Below are 20,000 nucleotides of genomic sequence, written 5' to 3'. Positions count from 1 at the left end.
CCAGTAGTGTGATCTACAGAGCATGTGAAGGGGTCTGGAGCCTGGACCTGGACCCTCCAGATCAACAACAATACCCAGTGAATTGAGACCCAGATCAGTTTAAGACCCAGATCTACTCATTTCAATAATCACCTGTAGCGGAGGTGATTTGAAATCACGCTGTCGTGATGAGGTATCCCTGTCTGCAACTACTACTACCAGATGTAGCTCTTGTGTCGCAAGAATGTACTCTTGGTATAACGGTTTATCTGTGGCATCCATGCAAAAAGTCCCAGGTTCAAACCCCGCTGGTTGGCAACTCTTAAAACAACATGCTAGATTTACAGTAATGAGATGAAAAATCACTGAACACACACATACACACACGTACACACAAGCAGACATGCACACGCACACACTGACTGCACATCGACTTGAATATCAGGGACTAACCACTTTGTCCCGTAACATAAAAAAGAGGAAAATCTGAAATTACTAAATATGACTAAAATTATCCACAAGGGACTTCCCAAATTAGCATTTATTTAGTATTTGAATGGACATAATATGATTGATAAGAAACAACATTACTTCTCAACATTATTTCTCAACAAGAAATTGCTGTGCATTAATTCACTAACTGTCAAAGAGTTCCGGAACACTCTGTGCCGAGTGTTTTATGTAATATTTACCTAGCAACAATACTTTGATTGGCTACAACATGAGACATCATAATTCATGATTTTTTTTATAAATAAAAAATATATATAAAACCAGCACGATAGAATGTTTACAATTTGGGAGACTTTATTCACCCTTGGCACTAAATGAGTTAAATGACAGTAAATATTAGCTACCTTAAGTTCACCAAGGACACAAGGGTTTTTCACTGTACTTTTTTTGTGAATTGAAACTGCTATTTTGTCCTTAAACTCTCTGGAACATTCCAGGATTGGCGCATCCTGATGACCTCACTAACACTGGCACAAGTGAAAGTGCCATATGTACCAATCAGAAGATACATCCTCATTCATCATGTTAATGTACACACATGGGGACTACCCTGCTGTTACAACAGCAGAGAAACAACTACTGCTTCACTCTTGCCCTCCTCCTCTCCTCCTCTCCTCCTCTCCCCCTCCACCTCTCCACTCCTCTACCTTTTCACCCCTCTTCTCTTTCACCTGCTCTTTGTTCTACATCACTGGTTGGGAGCAACCTTGAACAGTGCAGTGGAAGCCTCTGTCTGTGCCCAGAACACACTCTCAACTCCTCTGAACCGGTACTGTAGGCCCAGACCAGACCCGGTCTGCTGGCTGGACCCAGATACTGAAGCTACAGTCAAATACTGGAACCATATGCGCCAGGGTCCAATGGTACAGGGACGCTGGGGCCAGGAGTTCTGACTATGAGGGGGTCCAGTGTGTGTGTGTGTGTGTGTGTGTGTGTGTGTGTGTGTGTGTGTGCTTGCCTAGACACCTAACCCCAGCCCCAAACTCCTCAAGACTGGATCAATGCAGTTAGTTACCTAATTAGAACCACTGCAATCAAAGATACAATCGAATAGCTTTATTGATTTTTTATTGCATTTATCTAACTCTCACTTTATTTACCTGTTAAACTTGGGTCATAGACTTATCTCTAAGAGTCTTTCATACTCTACTGTATATCATAAACAGCTTCCAGAGCATTGACAGATAAGATCCAGGCAGAGTGTGTGTGTGTGTGTGTGTGTGTGTGTGTGTGTGTGTATGTATGTGTGTTGGCAGGGTAGTGGTCTGCTTAATAGTGGGTCAGCATTCTCTCCTCAGACCCTAGACAAACAATTAACACCAACTAACATTAACTTCCTCTACCTGTTAAACTTGGGCCATAGACTTATCTCTAAGACTCTTTCATAGAGGAGAGTAGAAACCTGCTGACGTTAAACAGATTAGAATGATGGACACTATATCTCCCTGACTTCCTGCTGTCACATGTCGGAGTTGCGAAGATGAAGGTGATGCACCGAACTAGTAATACAATTTGGGGGAGGAGATGATGGAAATTCCTCTGGGTTGTATGGCTATAAATTGACGGGCGCATCACTAAAATTACAAGAACCCACAAAAAGGTCGAGCGGTTTAATCAGTTAAGGGAAACATGCCTTCGACTCTGAGTAAGTAAACGTCACACTGTTCTTCGATTCTTACTGGTCCAGCAGGGCTGAATGCATCTCTCTCTCTCTCTCGTCCACTCACGCACTGTTCTCTCCGCCTTTCCCTCTCTTTCACTTGCAGCTCTCTCTCTCCTCTCCGCCGTGACGCTGGCGTTCCTCGCGGCGCAAGTTACCGGGAGCCCTGTGCCAAGCGCGCTCTCTGAGGTCGTGTCGGGGGAGACTTCGGGAGAGGAACTGGTAACGAAGCCCAGTGTTAATCCTTCGAAATGGGAGCAGCTCATCAAGACGCTCATCCACGAGGTCACCAAACTCCGCAACGAGCAGGTGAGTGGCCGTTACTCCAACTGTTTATGATGCCACCACAGAACACCATTTCGGTGTGAAGAAAATATTGCATATTGCATCACTGATCACAAGTCCATGGCACATTTGAAACACATCGCATTTCTATGTACACTACATGTGATATGGGAATGAATGGAATGGTCTGATGGAATCCAGCTGAATGTGGATAGAGGTGCCTTCAGACCGATTTCACTCACCCAGTAAAATCTTCTCTTGTTAGATTATATTTAAAGATTTCACTAATAAGTACAACATTTCTACCCAACCAGTTTGTGGAGACGTTTGAGATGTCGGAGAAACAGATGGAATCTTTTAAAGACTACAAGATCTCCTCGCCTCCAGCAGGCTGCCCTAACACCAACTTCAACAAGGTAACGGTTCAATTAAATTCAAAATACTGTATTTATCCCACAAGGAGCAATAATGTAGATATAGGACTTGATAACAACAATAACTCACCAACAGTTATTTAAAACTATAATGATAATTGATTATCTGTATATAAAATCCCATCCTAGAGGATGGTAACAACAGGTGAACCTGTTCTCATTGGCTGGTGGTGTCATCTGTTCTCAGATGGGCTCATTGTATTGCATGGAATGGAACAAGGAACTCCTCATTCCATTACATGCATGACAATGAGCCCGTCCTCTGATTTCCACCTCCACCAGCCTCCCACTGACACCTACAGTAGGGTGGATATTAGGTTGAAACTCCCTGTCACCCAGACGTGGATCATTCTACCGAGATGTCTCTTTAGGGAGACATCTAGAGCATCGGACTGCAGCCTTTACCTCTCCTGTGCAGCGATGCTAAATAATGCATCCTTCCCTTCATCTCGATACGGACCTCCTATCCTCCTTCACTCTCTCTCCATACTGATGGAAGCCCTTTCTTCTCTTGCAGGAGGCCTGCCTGCAGCAGCTGACCCGGGGACTGCAGGAGTACAGTGTCCTGCTGAAGCACGTCCATGCTGGCTACCCCAGGTCCAAGCTCCTGGCTGGGGTCACCTACCAGAGCAGCAGCCTCCTCCAGCTGCTCACAGAGAAGGTAGATGTTCATCATTTTACCCATGGTGTTATAGAGATCTGTTGTGTTGTTCTATTCTACTCTATTCTATTCTATTGCATTCCTTTCTAATCTATTGCGTTCTCTCCTCCCGAGTTGTAACTCTGTGTCTGATGTCTCTGTGTCTTGTCCCCCCTCCAGCTGAAGGACCCTGAGAGCCAGGTGGAGCTCAGTGCCAGTGAGCAGGAGCAGCTCCTGAAGGGCCTGTCCACCGCCACGGCCTGGGACAGCCACATCAGCGTGCACGTCATCCTCCGGGAGCTGGCCATCTTCCTGATGGACGCCAAGAGAGCCCTGCTGAAGATGGAGCTCCGGGAGCAGAGGAGGGCCCGGACCCCGGCTCCCCTGCTGCTGTAAGGGGGGGCCGGTGTTGTAGTTCTAGTGCTAACACTCCTGGTGCTACCGTTCAAGGACTGGGAGATGACTGGGTCAGTGGGAGGCTGGTAGAGGTGGACATCGGAGGACGGGGCTCATTGTAATGCATGGAACGGAATGAGGAACGGTGTCAAACACGTTGTGTGAGCTCGTCCTCCGATTTCTACCGTCACCAGACTCCACTGTACGGTAGTAGGTTATAGGTTAGTTGTCTTGCGTCAGGTGTCCTTATTGTAGCACGATGCCGTTTCGCCTGAACTATCATTCCGTACGAAGACACGTCATCTGTCGTTAAGCCAATGGGACCAGGCCTTGAAGACGTATTGACTAGTAAGCGTTCAGTCATGTTCCTAAAATAGTGCTAATTTCTCCTATAGTGTATTTTTTTTAACTTATTATATTTATTTATCTATCTATCGATCTATGAATGTAATTTATTGTTTCTTGCATTTGGTGGGGCTAAACTTGAAGTAAAATAATGTATGATGTTATTTATTGTTCGGTTACTAAAGAAGAGAATTAGATATTTATTTGTTATTTATACATGCGTGTGTATGGTAATTTATTCTATACATTTCACTTGAGCAGCTTTGGAACTCTTTGTACCTCATATGTTCGAACTATAAAAACTTTATTATAGACAGTATTTATATACAAAGAGTGTTATTTATTTTCATAGTTTTCTGCAACTCTGTGTGTAATTTTCCTGTTTATCTACTGATGGTGTCATTGAAGTGCACTTAACCACCCACTGATTGTAACTACATCAAGTACACTTGAACAATGTTGGCTTCAAAGAGCAATAATAAACTGGATACAAAGGAATCAGAAATGTGTTGCTCCTGTGTGTTCACCTCACCTTGTTTTGACTAAGTTCAGTGCATTAGTATTGGCATACACAGGTGGCCGGGTTTGAACCATTGACCTCTCGCATGCATGCCACAGACATAAAGCGCTATCAAGAAGACATCCTCATGGTACATCAGCTACATCGGGGCTTAGAAGTCTCAGGCAAGGCTACTGTGCCTCATCACCACAATGTGATTCTAAATCACCTCCGCTACACTCAGTTGAGTGGAACATGGTGCTGGTAACTCCTGAATCATGGGTTTGGCTCCTGCATGGATATAGCAGAGCATCTTCCACAACATACAGTACTTGCTGGCGGTAACCGTCTTTTGACTTTAGCGGTTATGACTTTTAAAGACAATTTCTCCACCAAAGATGAGTCAAAACGGACAGTCCTTTTTCACAAAGATGTTTTATTGACACAAACAGGTCCACTTCTAACCAACAGACATTTCCTCAGGGATCATCTCCAGTATGCAGACACACACGGCTCCATGACAGACCAATCACAGACAAGATGTAGACCCATCACAGACAAGACATTGTAGTTTCACACATTCCCAAACAGAAAACCATATACAAGTACGTGTCTGTCCGTCAGTCAGTCAGTCAGTCTGTCTGTCTGTCTGTCAGCAGGGACAGAAGCTGCTGGCCGTTTCAGAGACAGGCAGAGGAACGTTTTCAGAGCGTCAGATCTTTGACCCAGTAAACAGTTTAGTCCAGACTACAGGAGATCCCATAGACACTCTACATATATAGTGTGACCATATATATTTTTCATACAAGTCTATGGGGGCCATAGATATAGTACATATGTGCATGTACACAGAGAGTTCAATTCAGAGATGTTGTGTAGGGACTGCAGAGAAGGAAAGGGGGTTTTATGTTGTAGTAGGAGGGTGAAATGGCATCCGTTTCCATGGTGATGGCTGACAGTGGTCAGGTCACGCGTCACATGACCACGAGGAGAGCAGATGATTGGCCGGGTCAGGGTCCTCCTCCTCCTCTTCAGCCCCACAGCAAACTGGAGATAGAGGGAACAGGGTCAGAGGTCACGGTTATAAACTGGCCTTGCATCTCAACAGGGTCGGTGCTAAGTGGGATCCTTAGGATGACCTTTCCCTTAACCCTAACTTAACCATGACCAAGGGGAGGCTGGTGGAGGTAGAAATCAGAGGACGGTGTTACCATTTCTTATTCCATTCCATGCATTTACATTTACGGCATTTAGCAGACACCTTTATCCAAAGCGACTTGTATTTGTTGTAAGTGAATCATCTATCCATCAGTCATCATAAGAAGGTAATCAATGCTCAGACCAGGGGCCATAGGCAGTCACAATGCTAGAAGAAGGATTTTTTATTTATTTTATTATTATTATTTCCATGCTTTACAATGAGCCCGTATTCCTCATTCCAATGAGCCCATCCTCCGATTTCTGCCTCCACCAGCCTCTCCTGAACCATAACCAGAGATGCTCTACTGATGCTCTATGGAGCAGATCAGCCTCTAATCTTGTGTTTTTCCTCCTGGTGCTCCATGTGTCCGAGGAGCAGAGCCCTACGCTGGTTGGTGTACCCCCCTCTATCTTTTTGTCATTGAACGAACCATGAAGTACGTTTGTTTGAAGAACCGCCCCCATCACTTTTCGATACGAGCAAGGAACGAGATACCTCGCCCCCAAATGCAAAGTATGTGAGAACCAATCAATACGTTCGCTCAGAAGCCAGCTTGAATATGGAGCGCTAACATGGGAGTTAATGAGAGTGAGGATAGGTGGGTTCCTAAACCGTTGTGTGCAGCGCTCGCTGTGCTACATTGGTCTAGCTTAAGCTAGACTATGGCTGCCCTGCCCTGCCCAATGGTAGACGCTTGTGTCTTCCACATGGGAGACCCGGGTTCAAACACTCTGGCAAGTTCATTCTCATCAGGGCAGAGAAAAGAAGAGGATATGACGAGAGGAAGCTGTGGACTGCAGATCTGAGCTCTTTTCGTTGTGAAAACAATGTCTTTGAGGAAGGATGGGTGGATTCATAGTCTTACTCTGAAAGTAACTCGGTCATTTAGTCTGACTAAAATCCTAACCTCACTCACACTCTCTCTCACTCTCTCTCACACACACACACACACACACATTGTGTACCTCAAGACTGTGGGCTCAGGCATCCCTGGATCAGCTCCTCGCTTGAAACCTGTCAATCAAAAACAAAGACAGCAGGTATGAATGAAGAGAGAAGAAACAACAATCACCAACTACAGAGACAAGACTCAGACATGGGCTGCTGGACACATTATACAACAGTCATTTGCACCCCTGGGTCATAGACTACAGTATGATGTTGACAATGTTCAACAGACTTCCTCTGACAAGCCCTAAGTCACCTTCAAAAGACATCCACTGACGCAAAACACACACACACACGATTACAACACAGTTTCTACACTTACTCTCACTCACACACACTTCCCCAGAACTCTGTTCAGAGTTCAGAAAAAATGACAGAGGAAGCACAGAATGGTGGGTGGGTGAGCAGCATCTTTCCACTACGTTCCGACACTCTCTCTCCGGCCAGCGGCCTCCCTGTTGGCCAGTAAAGAGTCTGGAAAGAATAAAAAGCAAGGCTGGAACGCTCCTTAATGCTCCTTAAGGGAGGTGGGGAGTTGGTGGGAGAAGACTTAAATATGTGTTGTCTATGTTTTTCTATGTTCTATGGTACTAGGTCTGCTAAAGACACCACAAAGCTGGGCTGCTAATGCAATCTCTCCCAGATTAAGGTTCTAACAACTCACTGAAAGGGCATAGCATAGCAATGTGTGTGTGTGTGCGTGCGTATGTGTTTTGGGTGGGAGCAGGGGACAGTCATAGGTATGGACAGCTAGTCTCGATTGTGAAATTCAGAGTGTCATTAAACTTCCGGCCTGTTGTCGTCATTTGTGAACGATTCTGCAACCCTCCGTCTTTCTTCCACAGATATGTACCCCCCGGGACTTAAGTAAAAATAATGTCATCATAACTTCCTCTATGCCAGACCAGGACGGCATCCAAAAATAACTCTAGAAACTGGCTGGGTCTAGGCTGTTCACAAGCCCTGTGGAAATCTTCCATTGAAGATTCCATCAGTACATGAAACTAGGCAAAGGTCCAGGTTATCTGACTGCCCTCAAGCTAGGATTAAGCAGAGAGGGGAGAGGGGACCCTTTGGAGGGGAAACGACGAAAGGATGGGAAAAGGGGGAAGAAACAAAAGTGAAATGAAACAAAAGTGAAAAGGGGGAAGAAACAAAAGTGATGCTGGCGTTGCCGGTAAGCAGAGTGATGGAGCGGAAGGGGGCAACTCCACTGGGTATGAGGTCAGAGAAGCAAAAGTCCTGTAGTGGCTAACTTCCCCATAACATCCCCCAAACGCACACACACCGCACACCGCACAGAAGCGCCCACGCGCACACACAGGAGTGTGCACACACCACACGCACATGAGTGTGTACACACGTACACACACAGACACAGACACACACACACACACACACACAGGATCAACAACGCTAGCCAACAGAGAAACTCTGACCACTCTTAACATTCAAAAGACACACAGCACCTAGTCTGGCGTGGCCATACTCTATACCAGTGTTTCTCAACAGGGGTGCCGCGGCACCCTTGGGTGCCGTCTGGCATCCTTAGGGGTGCCGCAGAAACGTGGTGAAAGTCTCAAACAATGCACTGGAGGCTAGCTACCTGGTAGCCGAAATAATAGCTAAGGCTAAAAAGCCTCACACCATTGCCGAATCAGTAATAATGCCAGCCTGTAATAATGCCAGCCTGCACGGCTATTGTAAACAAAATGATAGGCCCACAAGCAGCTAAAGAGATCGCAAAGGTACCACTTTCGAACTCTACCATTGGAAGGCGTATAAATGACATGTCGGCAGACATAGAAGACGTGGTCTTAGAGAAAATAAGGCTATGTGGGAAATTCTCTCTGCAAATTGATGAATCAACAGACGTGAGTGACCACGCACAACTTTTGGGATTTGTGAGATTTATTGATGGAGGAGAAATTCGTGAGAAATTTTTATTTTGCAAGTGTTTGCCACACAAAACAACGGGAGAGGAAATATACCGTGTCACAACAGAGTACCTTGAACAGGGAAGTCTAAGTTGGAAATTTTTTATCAGTGTCTGCACCGATGGCGCTGCTGCGATGACCGGCAATGTCAAAGGTTTCATCAGCAGGATCAGAGCGCAAAACCAAAATGTTCGCACAACGCATTGTTTCCTTCACAGGGAGGCACTGGTTGCCAAGACTTTACCGAAATATCTTTCAGATGTACTGGACAGGGCAGTGGACATAGTTAATTTCATAAAGGCGCGACCGTTAAAGTCTTTTTTCCATTCTATGCGAGGAAATGGGAGCCGAGCATCAGAGCTTGTTGCTGCACACGGATGTCCGCTGGCTCTCACGCGGAAAGTGCTTGGACCGACTGTACGAGTTAAGAGAAGAAGTCAGAGTGTTTCTAGCGGGAGAGAATTCTGCATATAAAGAGTTCATTGCAGATGCGCAATGGTGCGCGAAACTCACATACCTGGCCGATATATTTAAGCACCTCAATCAACTTAATTCTAAAATGCAAGGTAAAGAGGAAAATCTACTAAGCTCATCAGACAAATTGCGTGGCTTCAAGTCTAAACTCACTCTCTGGCGCTCTTGTGTGAAACAGGGGAGAGTTGAGATGTTTCCCCTGTACAGTGCACATCCAAACAGCAAAAAACTTTCTGGCCTTATCTCTCAGCATCTGCAAACCCTTGACGAGATTTAATAAGTATTTTCCAGCTGAGACCTTTGCTGGTTTTGACTGGGTCCGTGACCCTTGGAATTCGTGCGCTTTGGAGAGCGCAGCCGACCTGCCAATGCAGGTACAGGTGCAACTGGCAGAGATGAAAGAAGATCGTACATTAAGGATGACATTTCAAGATATGACATTGGATACATTTTGGATATCATTGGAAAAGGAATACCCGATAGTGTCAAGTAGTGCCGTTGACATACTGTTACCCTTTTCCACGACATTTGTGTGAACTGAGCTTTTCGAGCTTAACCTGCATCAAGAACAAGTACAGAGAGCGCCTGAGAGCTGTGGACCAGGAGCTACGTGTGTGTCTGTCATCCATTCCTGCGAGAATAGAGCGGTTGTGTGCATCCTCCCAGGCCCAAATCTCTCACTGAGAGTAAGTCACATTTACGCCCCCCTGTGTGTGTGTGTGTGTGTGTGTATGCGTGCGTGTAAGAGTAGTAGGCTACATGCGTCATGCATTTGTTGTTCGTCAGAGACAGTGTGTGTATTCTAATGATAATCAACATTAAAAAAAAATATATATATATATTGGGGTGCCTTGAGATTTTTTATTCATGCAAAGGGTGCCGCGACTGAAAAAAGGTTGAGAAACACTGCTCTATACAGTAGTGATGCAAGAAACAGTGACAACGGGTCGGGTGTATTCACGTCAAATTCTATGGGTCGGGTGACATCTAGACACCACATGGACATCCCCACCACTTCCAGTCTCCACATTCATTCATTATCTATGACCACAGGTTATTAACCGGGGAAGCCTGCTGTTGAGGATCTTATTAACTAGCAAGCAACGCTAGACTGGCATTACGTTGGGTTATGCAAAATCTGAGACATTATATATATATATGCCATTTAGCTGACGCGTTTATCCAGAGCGACTTACGTTGCAGTGAGTGCATACATTTCAGTATATATGGTCCCAGTGGGAATCAAACCCACACCCTAAGCGTTGTTAGCGCCATGCTCCACCAACTGAGCCACAGAGGCCCAGACGTGGTATGTTATTGTCTACACGACATATGCATGATGACATAAACGAGGTTCCCCATTCCCCAGCTGTCCGGCTAGCAATCGCAGCAAGCACGTCGTCATTCGTCAATAGGTTGGGATGCTAAGCTAACGGGCTCCCCGGCGACAACGAGCGATCCATACTGACCGAGGTAAAGTACGGTTGGGATGAAGCCCCATCGGATGACGAACTGGCCGCACTGGAAGACCTGCTGCAGCCGCTGCTTGGTCTCTTTGCTGAGTTTAGCCATGTTTGACTGCTAAACCTCCGCTGCGGTTTAAAGACGACTCCGTGCTCCTGCCAAGGACGTAAAAGCGGAAGTAAACGAAGGAAGCATGGCCGGAAGATGGATTTGCGACAGTGGTAGAATCACAAATGTGATGTGCGCCACATTGTGGACAGAATGAGAACTTCTCACTATTTGCTACGTTAATTCGTCTCAATTTATCAGTAAATCAATCAATCAATACGCCATTCATAAAAGACTGAATGAAATCTGTCTGCTTTCTCCAAGATGTGTGTTTAAGGAAACTGGGATCAATGTTGTTGTACTAAGCGACCCAAATGAACAGGGATTTGACTCTAGCAGTCAGCCCCAATATCAATGTCCCCTCGTCCCCTGAGTTATGAAAATGATGATGGTGTGAGTGTGTGACAACGATGAAGCGCAAGAACAGACTCAAGACTGAAATATAGAAACACTTTATTCCCAGAAGCTCTAGCAGTGAGTTATCTTCAGACAAAAAGGCCAAAAAACAACAACTTTAGTACAACAATATGTACAATTCATGAGAGCTATTTTTTTTCTTCACATTCTGTAAACCAACATACAGAAACATGATGATTGTTATTGTTCCACCACCGCATAAACAGCTCTAGAACACAGAGACTGACGGAGCACTCGCTCTAGAACACTGGGGCAAGACGGAACACTCGCCGTAGAACACAGGGCATTCCGGAAGGGCAGAGTTTCATTGTTCAAACATACAGTAGGAGATACCACAGTGTTCCGTCCGTCTGTCTGTCTGACAGACAAACACAAGACTACTGTACTAACAACATCTCGGATCGGGAGTGGACTGGAGCAGAGGAGAGTAAAGATGCCCAATTCCAAATGGACCCCGAGGCCCCCTACTTCATATTGACTTGAAAGGATCGGATAGGTGTCAAAGCCAAAGGCCGATAATAGTTTCACCTTGCTCTGTGATAGGCTAGATGAAGCTTATACCTATCATTACCTTTGAGATCTATAGAAGTATGTTGGGGTAGGGAGCTGGGGTGGATTTGGGATCGTGGTTAAAGAGCTTTGGCGTCAGGCCTGTATCGTGCAGGGTGGATGCTCTCTTGTGCTTTCAACACTGTGGGGAGTTAATACTGCTAGAAAAACACAACTCTCTCTCTCTCGTAGGAAAATACCAGTTCTCTTAACTCCCTCTCTCCTTCTCATAGGAAAATACCACATTTAAAACACGTCTCTCTCTTTCTTATGCAAAATACCACAGTTTATACAGCGTAGATCATACAAACATTTTAACAACAAACCCCAATCAAGTTATTTTTTTTATTCATCGGACGTTCGTCAATCGGAGACACACAGCCATTCAGAAGAAGGTGCTAGAATAATGGGAGAGGAAAAAGGACAGAGATACCGTATTGCTTCTACATAATGACATCATCAAAACATTCCGATTGTAAACAAGATTCTTTTTTGGGGGGGGTTTCCTAATTTAGTGGTTACTTGTTCGTTTGGAGCACAACTCAAAAGTCTGAGGGAAGGAGGAAGAGGAGGACACACGGAATATAGTGGTTGCCGTGGCAAAAGGAGTGTGAACGTGAGCGATGAGCATTATGGATTTTAAAAAAACAAAACAGATCTTGGTCAAAATGTTAAATACATACTTTCAAACACTTGAGCTTATTCTTAGTTGGAACCATTGGAGAAGTCCCAAAAGTGCAAAATCCAAGCTTAAATCAAGCACAAGTATTTGACAATGCATTTGACCCTGGTCTGGCAGACACACTGGGTTGACATCAGTAGGTGTGTGTGGGGGGGGGGTTACGGGAGCCATCTTAAAATGGGGGAAACACTAGTTTCATTCGGTTTGGGAGAATCACACCTTGTTCATTGCATCAGGCAACAGCCTTACTTATTCTAAAAACAGTCATACTGCAACTCTCTCTCTCTCTCACACACACACACACACACACACACACACACACACACACACACACACACACACACACACACACACACACAGTACCTGCCCACAGACAGGAGCGTGGTCAGGAGGGATGTACAGAAAGCCAAGCAGGACAAACAGGAGTCTATTAAAATACTCAATTTCAAAAATCCTCTCAGACACAGTTTTAGTGGAGTGCGCCCGTCCTCGGATCATCACACAAGAGAACTGGACTGCAGTGAGCTGCAGTTCTATCTGGACACCACCAGAGAGCAGTACAGTAGTTCCAGGAACCGGGAGCGTATACCCAGGCTTCCTCCTCTCTTTCTGGCCCAGCGAAGGCTCTTGTAGTGGGGGTTCTGGGGGCAGGGAGAGGCCGTGGGCTGGGGAGGCAGCTGGGAGCTGGGCTCTGGGGGGGCTGAAGTCCAGCTGAAATGGCAGGTGACGTAGCAAGGGAGGAGTGTGTGTTCATTAGTCGTTTGCTGTCCAGTTCTGCTGGCAGGCTGGAAGCCCCGGGTCACAGGTACAGGGTCATAAATTGGGGGTTGGGTCGGGTGGGTTATGGGGGTGGGGGGGGTTAAGGGTTCAAAGGTCACTGCCCAGGTGCACGCTGATGCTGGGGGAACGCTGCGTGTGGTTGGGGGGGCTGAGGTACCCCAGCCCCTCCTCCTGCAGGCTGCACGAATAGCGTCCAGCGTCTGGCGGAGCGTGGTGACCAGGGGGCGGAGCTATACCGGCAGTGACCTGCTCAAACGAGCGCGAGAACACAGCGCTGGCCGTGCGCGTCAGGCTACTGAGAGCCCCCGCCTTGGGCACCGATTGGCTGGTGGTCAGCGTCAGGCGTTTGATCGACAGCTCCACGTTCTCACTCAGGGTCCGCCCCGCCGGTGGACACGCCTCCTTGTCCTTACTGGCCCGCCCGCCCAGGCGACATTTCTTATTGGCCTTCCCCCCGGAGGAGATGCTGTTGCTCACGGTGATGGTGGGCGGAGCCACGTCGGTCCCCCCCGGCCACACCCCCTCGTCCACCTCGGAGATCTCCATCAGCTCGTCCGGGGAACCCAGATCCACTGCGTCTGAGAGAGAGAGAGAGAGAAAGGAAAAGAAAAAGAAAAAAGAGAGAGAGAAAAAAACCGAAGCATTAAGACAGAAAGAGGACAGGAGAGTGGGAGGGAAAACACAACTACAGTACCTCTCTGTCACACAGCCTGTTGTTCCCCTGTCAGAACCCACCAGAACCACTAGAACCACTAGAACCAGGTCACTTTGAACCACAGACACTGCAACAGCGGCATCCAACCTAGACAGGGTGGGTCCAGTCAGTGTTCATCGACCGCCTGACACCTGTTCTGTTACTACGTGTTGTAAGCAGGGCTCCTCTGCAAAGTCCTCAGTCTCAGTAGGACCCCACTGCCTAAGTAAAGGTTTATTAATAATAATAATAATAATAATAATAATAATAATAATAAATGTATTCCTGTGTGGCAGAGGAGAGCAGGCTGAATGACAGTGATGGTGACATGTAGATGCCCAGTGACTAGGGTCTGAAACACAGGGGTCGACCACAGTGGAGTACAGAAGCAGCTAGAATGAGAGCCATGTACACCAGGGGAGGCTGGTAGAGGTAGAAATCGGAGGACAGGCTCATTGTAATGCACGGAACGGAATTTTTGATACCATTCCTCATTCCATTTCATGCATTACAATGAGCCTATCCTCCGATTTTGACCTCCACGAGCCTCCGCTGGCGTACAGGTATAAAAGTGTGTGTGTGTGTGTGAGATTGTGTGTGTGGGTGTGTGTGTGTGTGTGTGTGTGTGTGTGTTGTACAGTACTGTGTGGCTCTGTGTGAGACAGCAGTGTTTGGGTTACAGGTAGACAGGTTGTTGTTGATTGTGTCCCAAAACCCCAGAGCAGGAATGGCTAAGCATGAGCCCAGGAGAGTCACTTCAAAAAGGGAGGAAAAGCCACACAAAGCGCCCCGCACACACACACACATACATACCCCACACACACCCGCACACACTCTCCACACACACACACACCTGCTGTGAGTGGTCAACAGTAATGTAGTTACTAGTGATCTGATACTACCACCAGACATCAGTAGGCAGACGACAGATAGGCAGGTCCTTCACAAACCAAACAAACGCCTTCTACTGCATGTGCTGGACTTGGGAATACATTGCAAAATAAGGCCTCGTTCTCACATGACATCCTATTGCCTATGAAGTGCGCCCCCTCTGGCCAGTGGGTGGTAATGCATCCTATAGGGAATAGGGTGTCATGAGAGATTTGACGAGGCTCAAATTCGGTCCGAGCAGATTGGATCTCCGTAGCGATCCTATCCAATTCGGACGTTGAGCAGAACCGGGCCAATCAAGAGCTGCCTATCCTCCTCATCTCTACTGCAGCTACCAGTCAGAAGGGAGCAAGTCTGTCGGTCTCCCATAGCAACCCAGTGGTAGCGTGTCGGAGCAAGGCGTGTTGGGGGGGGAAAAAAGCGAGCGACTCGCACCACGACTCCCTCGAACAAACCCCCTGCTACGCCTGGTGATGTCAGACGACGACATCACATCCCCTAACCACACTGTGACGGAACGCCGCTCAGCGTTTCTGTTTATTCTTGTTTATTTGTTTGTTTGTTTAGAGGCGTATTGAAGTAGGACTGTTATGTTTTTTTTTGGTGGGGGGGGGGGGGGACATTCGACGACCTTCATTAGAATCTCCCACTTGTGTGTGTCAGGACGGTTATGTAAAAGAATCAGGATGAGGTTAAGGGTGTGGGTGGGTGATTGTTTATTAAAAAAGGACAGATTCTAAAACTGTCTAGCTTCACACTGGCTGGTTGATCAACAGCAAACCCTGGGCAGGAGGTACACAACAAAACAGAACTTGAGCTGCACAGGAGAAGAGCTTGGAGAGTGAATGAAGGAGTGAGACTGGATGGACAGATGAAGACGGAGGAGAAACGGAGAGTGTGATTAAGGAAGAGGAGGAGGAGGAGGAGGAGGAGAAATTCACGCTCAGAGCGGTCGCAGGAGAGCGGCGCGAGAAAAACCCCCCGGCAGAGTTAGTCAGCCATCATGCTTTAGACCACGCCCCCACACACGGTTACCTAGGTTACCCCGGGGAGGGGTGGGGGGAGGAGGAGGGGCTTAGTACTGGCCCCTGCCTGCAGAGGCGGGCCCAGAACCCTCGTCCACCAATCGCCTGACAGACTTCTGCCTCCTGACCTCCTGCCCCCGGGAGTTGGGCTCGGGGCTGACCTCGGAGGCTCCGCCCAGTGGCTCAGGATCGGACTGGGGTCGTAGGTCAGAGCGGGGTCGCAGGGAGTCTCCGTTGGGCATGCGTTCGCCGCTGACGCCCGTCACACTGATCTCTGGGATTGATACACCCCCCAGTGCTGGGTCACTGTCTACACTCACCTCCTGGGACTCTGGAGGACACACGGACATGTGGACACGGAGACACACACACACACGCACACACATATGTAGACATGGTGACACACACACACACAGACAGACACATACATATATGTAGACACGGAGTCACACACGGACATATGTAGACAGGTGACACACACACACGCACGCATACGTGTATACAAAAATACACACAAACAAACAAAAAAAAACACACATATATAGAGAAGAAGATCAAATAAATGTGACAGCTGATAAAACAACAAAATCATGATGATCAGACACAATAACGGACAATGATAATGTACGTATATGCATGTATTATAATATTCCGATATAATACAGTACATATGCTAGTGAGAGAGATGACAGGGATTTGAGCTGAGACAACCTGCCTCAGTCTCATGGAGGGACTGGAACCTATTCTTCCATACGTCCGTGAGAAAGGGTTTCTAAGTGAAAGACTCGGTTTAGAGAGGGCCTGGGGTGCCCCGGTGGTCTAGCACCACGGCCTACAGTGCGCCCACGCACACTCCCGTGTCGGCGTGGGTTCGAATCCGGCCCGTGCCCTGCTGACATACCCTCTCCTCCTTACTTTCCTGTCTCTCTCCACTAAAAATGACAAATATGAGAGTGTGGGGGGGGGAGGGAAATTACCTTTAAATAAAGAAATACATCACTGTTTGGACTAGAGTTCTACAGACGGGCTAATTGCTAGAATAAGCTAAGAGTGCTCTGTCTGCTTCCTCAGCTAGACTGGCCGCTGTGGTAGAGAGCTCTGTCTGCGTCCTCAGCTAGACTGGCCGCTGTGGTAGAGAGCTCTGTCTGCTTCCTCAGCTAGACTGGCCGCTGTGGTAGAGAGCCCTGTCTGCTTCCTCAGCTAGACTGGCCGCTGTGGTAGAGAGCTCTGTCTGCTTCCTCAGCTAGACTGGCCGCTGTGGTAGAGAGCCCTGTCTGCTTCCTCAGCTAGACTGGCCGCTGTGGTAGAGAGCTCTGTCTGCTTCCTCAGCTAGACTGGCCGCTGTGGTAGAGAGCTCTGTCTGCTTCCTCAGCTAGACTGGCCGCTGTGGTAGAGAGCTCTGTCTGCTTCCTCAGACTGCAGTAGTAAGTGGTAATACTGCGGATAGAACCACTAGACTGACTACTGTGGGAGGTAGAGTACTCAGAGAGGTGACTCACTCTCTGGATGCATATCAACCGTCCTCTACCCCCTCCTCCTCCTCCTCCTCCTCCTCCTCCGCCTCCTCCTCCTCCTCCTCCCCCGCCGCCTCCTCCTCCTCATTTCACCTCTCCTCTCCTGTCCTGATTTGCCTCCTCTCCCTGTCTCTTTCCCTTTCCTCTCCTCTCCTCTCATGTCTCCTCTCCTGTCCTGAAGCTGCTCTGAGGACAAAGAGCTAGTCAGACGACAGAGATTCTAGATCAGCCAGTCAAGAGTCTAGTCTAGCAAGTTGTACATCTATGGGCAGTGGGAATGGGGGATGATGACAGAGGTGAGATAGATGAGAGGAGGTGTGAACAAGTGATGGAGTGATCTCACAGTCTCTCTCCTCCTCCTCCCCCCCCTCCCTCCCTCCCTCTCCCCCCCTCCGAGTGTGTGTATATGTGTGTGTGTGTCTCACCGTGTCTCTTCCAGCGGTGGCCTCTGATGGACAGGGAGGTGACGGCGTTCCGTGAGATCCGGGAGGAGGTGGGGGTGATCTCCACCTGGATGCTGCGAGCCCCCTCCTTGTTGTTGCTCTTCAGGGCCGCGCCGTGCAGCGACGACTTGATGGCATTACCCACCTGGAGAGGGAGGGACACACACACACACACACACACACACACACACACACACACACACACACACACACACACACGTTACGCACATTACACACACACACACACGTTACGCACGTTACACACACGTTACTCACATTACACACACACACACACGCACGTTACACACATGTTACACACACATTTCACAGACACACACACACACACTAAACAGCTTACACACCTGTACATACACAGCCTGTGGATTTGGACATACTGTACACCTAAACTGGGACACTGAGGTCCCTCTCTTCACTTGTACCCTCTGTTGTTTCATGTGTGTCTATCTAACTCCTGGCAGACGTCCGGGGTCAAGTCAACTGTAGATGTACCAGTCTGGGCCTGGATTCACAAATATGTTCTTAAGAAGAAGAAAAAAAAAAAGAAAGAAAAAAAAAAAGAAATAAGAACATTCTTAAAAATATATATATAAATAAGAACTTCATAAGATATTTTTTTAAGTATTATTCCTCAAAATGTTCTTAAGAAATCGAAATTGTCTTACGAAACTCTTAAATATGTTCTTAAATTGGTATCTTAAAGAAGATCACCATAGCAACCAGCTAGCAGTATTGGATGAGCGAGCTAGCTAGCATATTGAATTCTGGACAAAGTCCTAAATAATGAATTATATAATATGTATAAACCATTTCTGGAGACACAAAGATTGATATTATACATTTTACATTCAATTAAACATGATAAATTGCATTTATGAGCTTCATTATTCTCTCATAGCTATGAATCTAAGACAATTTATCTTAAAATTAAGAACATATTTAATATTTTCAAGAATCCCATTTCATGTTAAGTTAAGAACAGAGTAAAGGACATTCTTAAGAGGAAAGTAAAGATAATCTGCTATTCCCAAAAAGGTTCTTAAGTAAAAAAAAAAAAAACAGCAGTTACTGTAAGCAGAAATGTCTTCTTAAGAACCTTTTGTGAATCCAGGCCCTGGTCCTGGATTAAAACACCAGTCTTATGATGCCCTCGTAACACATCCTCATAACACAACACGGCATCATAACCACAACCCACAAAAGCCTGTTGTTGGTCCTCTGCAACGGAACCTCCTGCCCCGGCGGGGTGACGTCACTGAGAAAGCCCTCGCTAGGCAACGCAGCAACACAAAACACTCAGTGACATCTGATCCCCAAACTAGCAGAAGACAAGGGAACATTCCATATGCCCTCTGTATTATGGTTCATGTTATGTTTAGAATGTTAACCATTGCAGGAAATATGATTGAAGTATAACTTTCCCTATTGTGATACGGTCGAAGATACAATACGGAGTCTGACGCCTTAAACCTTGAGGATTACAGATTAACGTCTCTGAGTCTCAACCATGTACATAATCTATGGGGATTATAGTGATCCTACGGAGACGCGCGCACGTACACACACACGCGCACGGCTCTGGTCACATGACCAGGGAGAGAGGGGTCATGGCACCCACCAGTAGGGCTTCAGGGAAGAGTTCCAGCTGGGCTCGGTAGAGAACGTCATCCAAGGCCTTAGAACCCAGGTCCACCTCCCCATTGGTCCTGGAACAGACACACAGAGAGGTCACACACACACACACACAGAGGTCACACACACACACAGACACACAGAGAGGTCACAGACACACAGCACAAGCCAGGAGCATGTGAGGGTGTGGTCAAACAACTGGTAGTTTGGTTGAGAGGCACTGAGGCAACAGATTATTACATGTCAGTCAGGTTAGGTTGAGACTGAAAGTGGATCATGTTAGTTTACTCTCTCTGAGTCATGTTAGGTTGAGCTTTACGGGGTTAGTTTTGGTAGTGTGTGTGTGTGTGTGTATTTACTGTGTGTGTGTGTGTGTGTGTATTTACTGTGTGTGTGTACACATACTGAATCTGAGGGTGTATTAGAAGGATCAGGGGTTATAGACAGTGTGTGTAATTAGAGCATCAGGGAT

General features: G+C 47.0%; 2 protein-coding genes across 4 annotated transcripts in view; both read right to left on the bottom strand.

Moving 5' to 3' along the window:
- Positions 1–5,173: 5,173 nt before the first annotated feature.
- On the bottom strand, positions 5,174–10,943 carry tomm7 (translocase of outer mitochondrial membrane 7 homolog (yeast)). The gene is made up of 3 exons (XM_083685196.1): positions 10,781–10,943; positions 6,918–6,966; positions 5,174–5,798 (listed from the first exon to the last, which is right to left on the bottom strand). The coding sequence occupies exons 1-3, from the start codon at positions 10,881–10,883 to the stop codon at positions 5,783–5,785; spliced, it is 168 nt and encodes a 55-aa protein (XP_083541322.1). The 5' UTR covers positions 10,884–10,943; the 3' UTR covers positions 5,174–5,782.
- A 376-nt stretch (positions 10,944–11,319) lies between these two features.
- hycc1 (hyccin PI4KA lipid kinase complex subunit 1) overlaps positions 11,320–20,000 on the bottom strand; it is a 21,349-nt gene continuing 12,668 nt past the window's right edge. For 2 of the 3 annotated variants that reach the window (XM_083684943.1, XM_083684944.1), the window contains exons 9-12: positions 19,515–19,602; positions 17,861–18,023; positions 15,932–16,252; positions 13,750–13,889 (exon numbers count right to left, since the gene is read on the bottom strand). In XM_083684943.1, coding sequence (XP_083541069.1) covers positions 15,972–16,252; positions 17,861–18,023; positions 19,515–19,602 — 532 coding nt within the window. In that variant the 3' untranslated portion in view covers positions 13,750–13,889; positions 15,932–15,971. Of the gene's footprint in view, positions 13,890–15,931; positions 16,253–17,860; positions 18,024–19,514; positions 19,603–20,000 lie in introns of all 3 variants that reach the window. The other variant, XM_083684945.1, reaches the window with a different exon arrangement.

This window comes from Argentina silus (assembly GCF_951799395.1).
Source record: "Argentina silus genome assembly, chromosome: 14".
Taxonomy (NCBI): domain Eukaryota; kingdom Metazoa; phylum Chordata; class Actinopteri; order Argentiniformes; family Argentinidae; genus Argentina; species Argentina silus.
The sequence above is the reverse complement of the archived record's forward strand: the minus strand, read 5'-3'. Positions and strand labels throughout refer to the sequence as shown.

Bases quoted from the DNA above. Each gene is read 5' to 3' on its own strand.
- tomm7 (XM_083685196.1), bottom strand. From the start codon at position 10,883: ATGGCTAAACTCAGCAAAGAGACCAAGCAGCGGCTGCAGCAGGTCTTC. The intron at 6,967-10,780 runs GTCAGTATGGAT...TTTGATTGACAG, and splicing joins CCCAACCGTACTTTACCTCG to GTTTCAAGCGAGGAGCTGAT.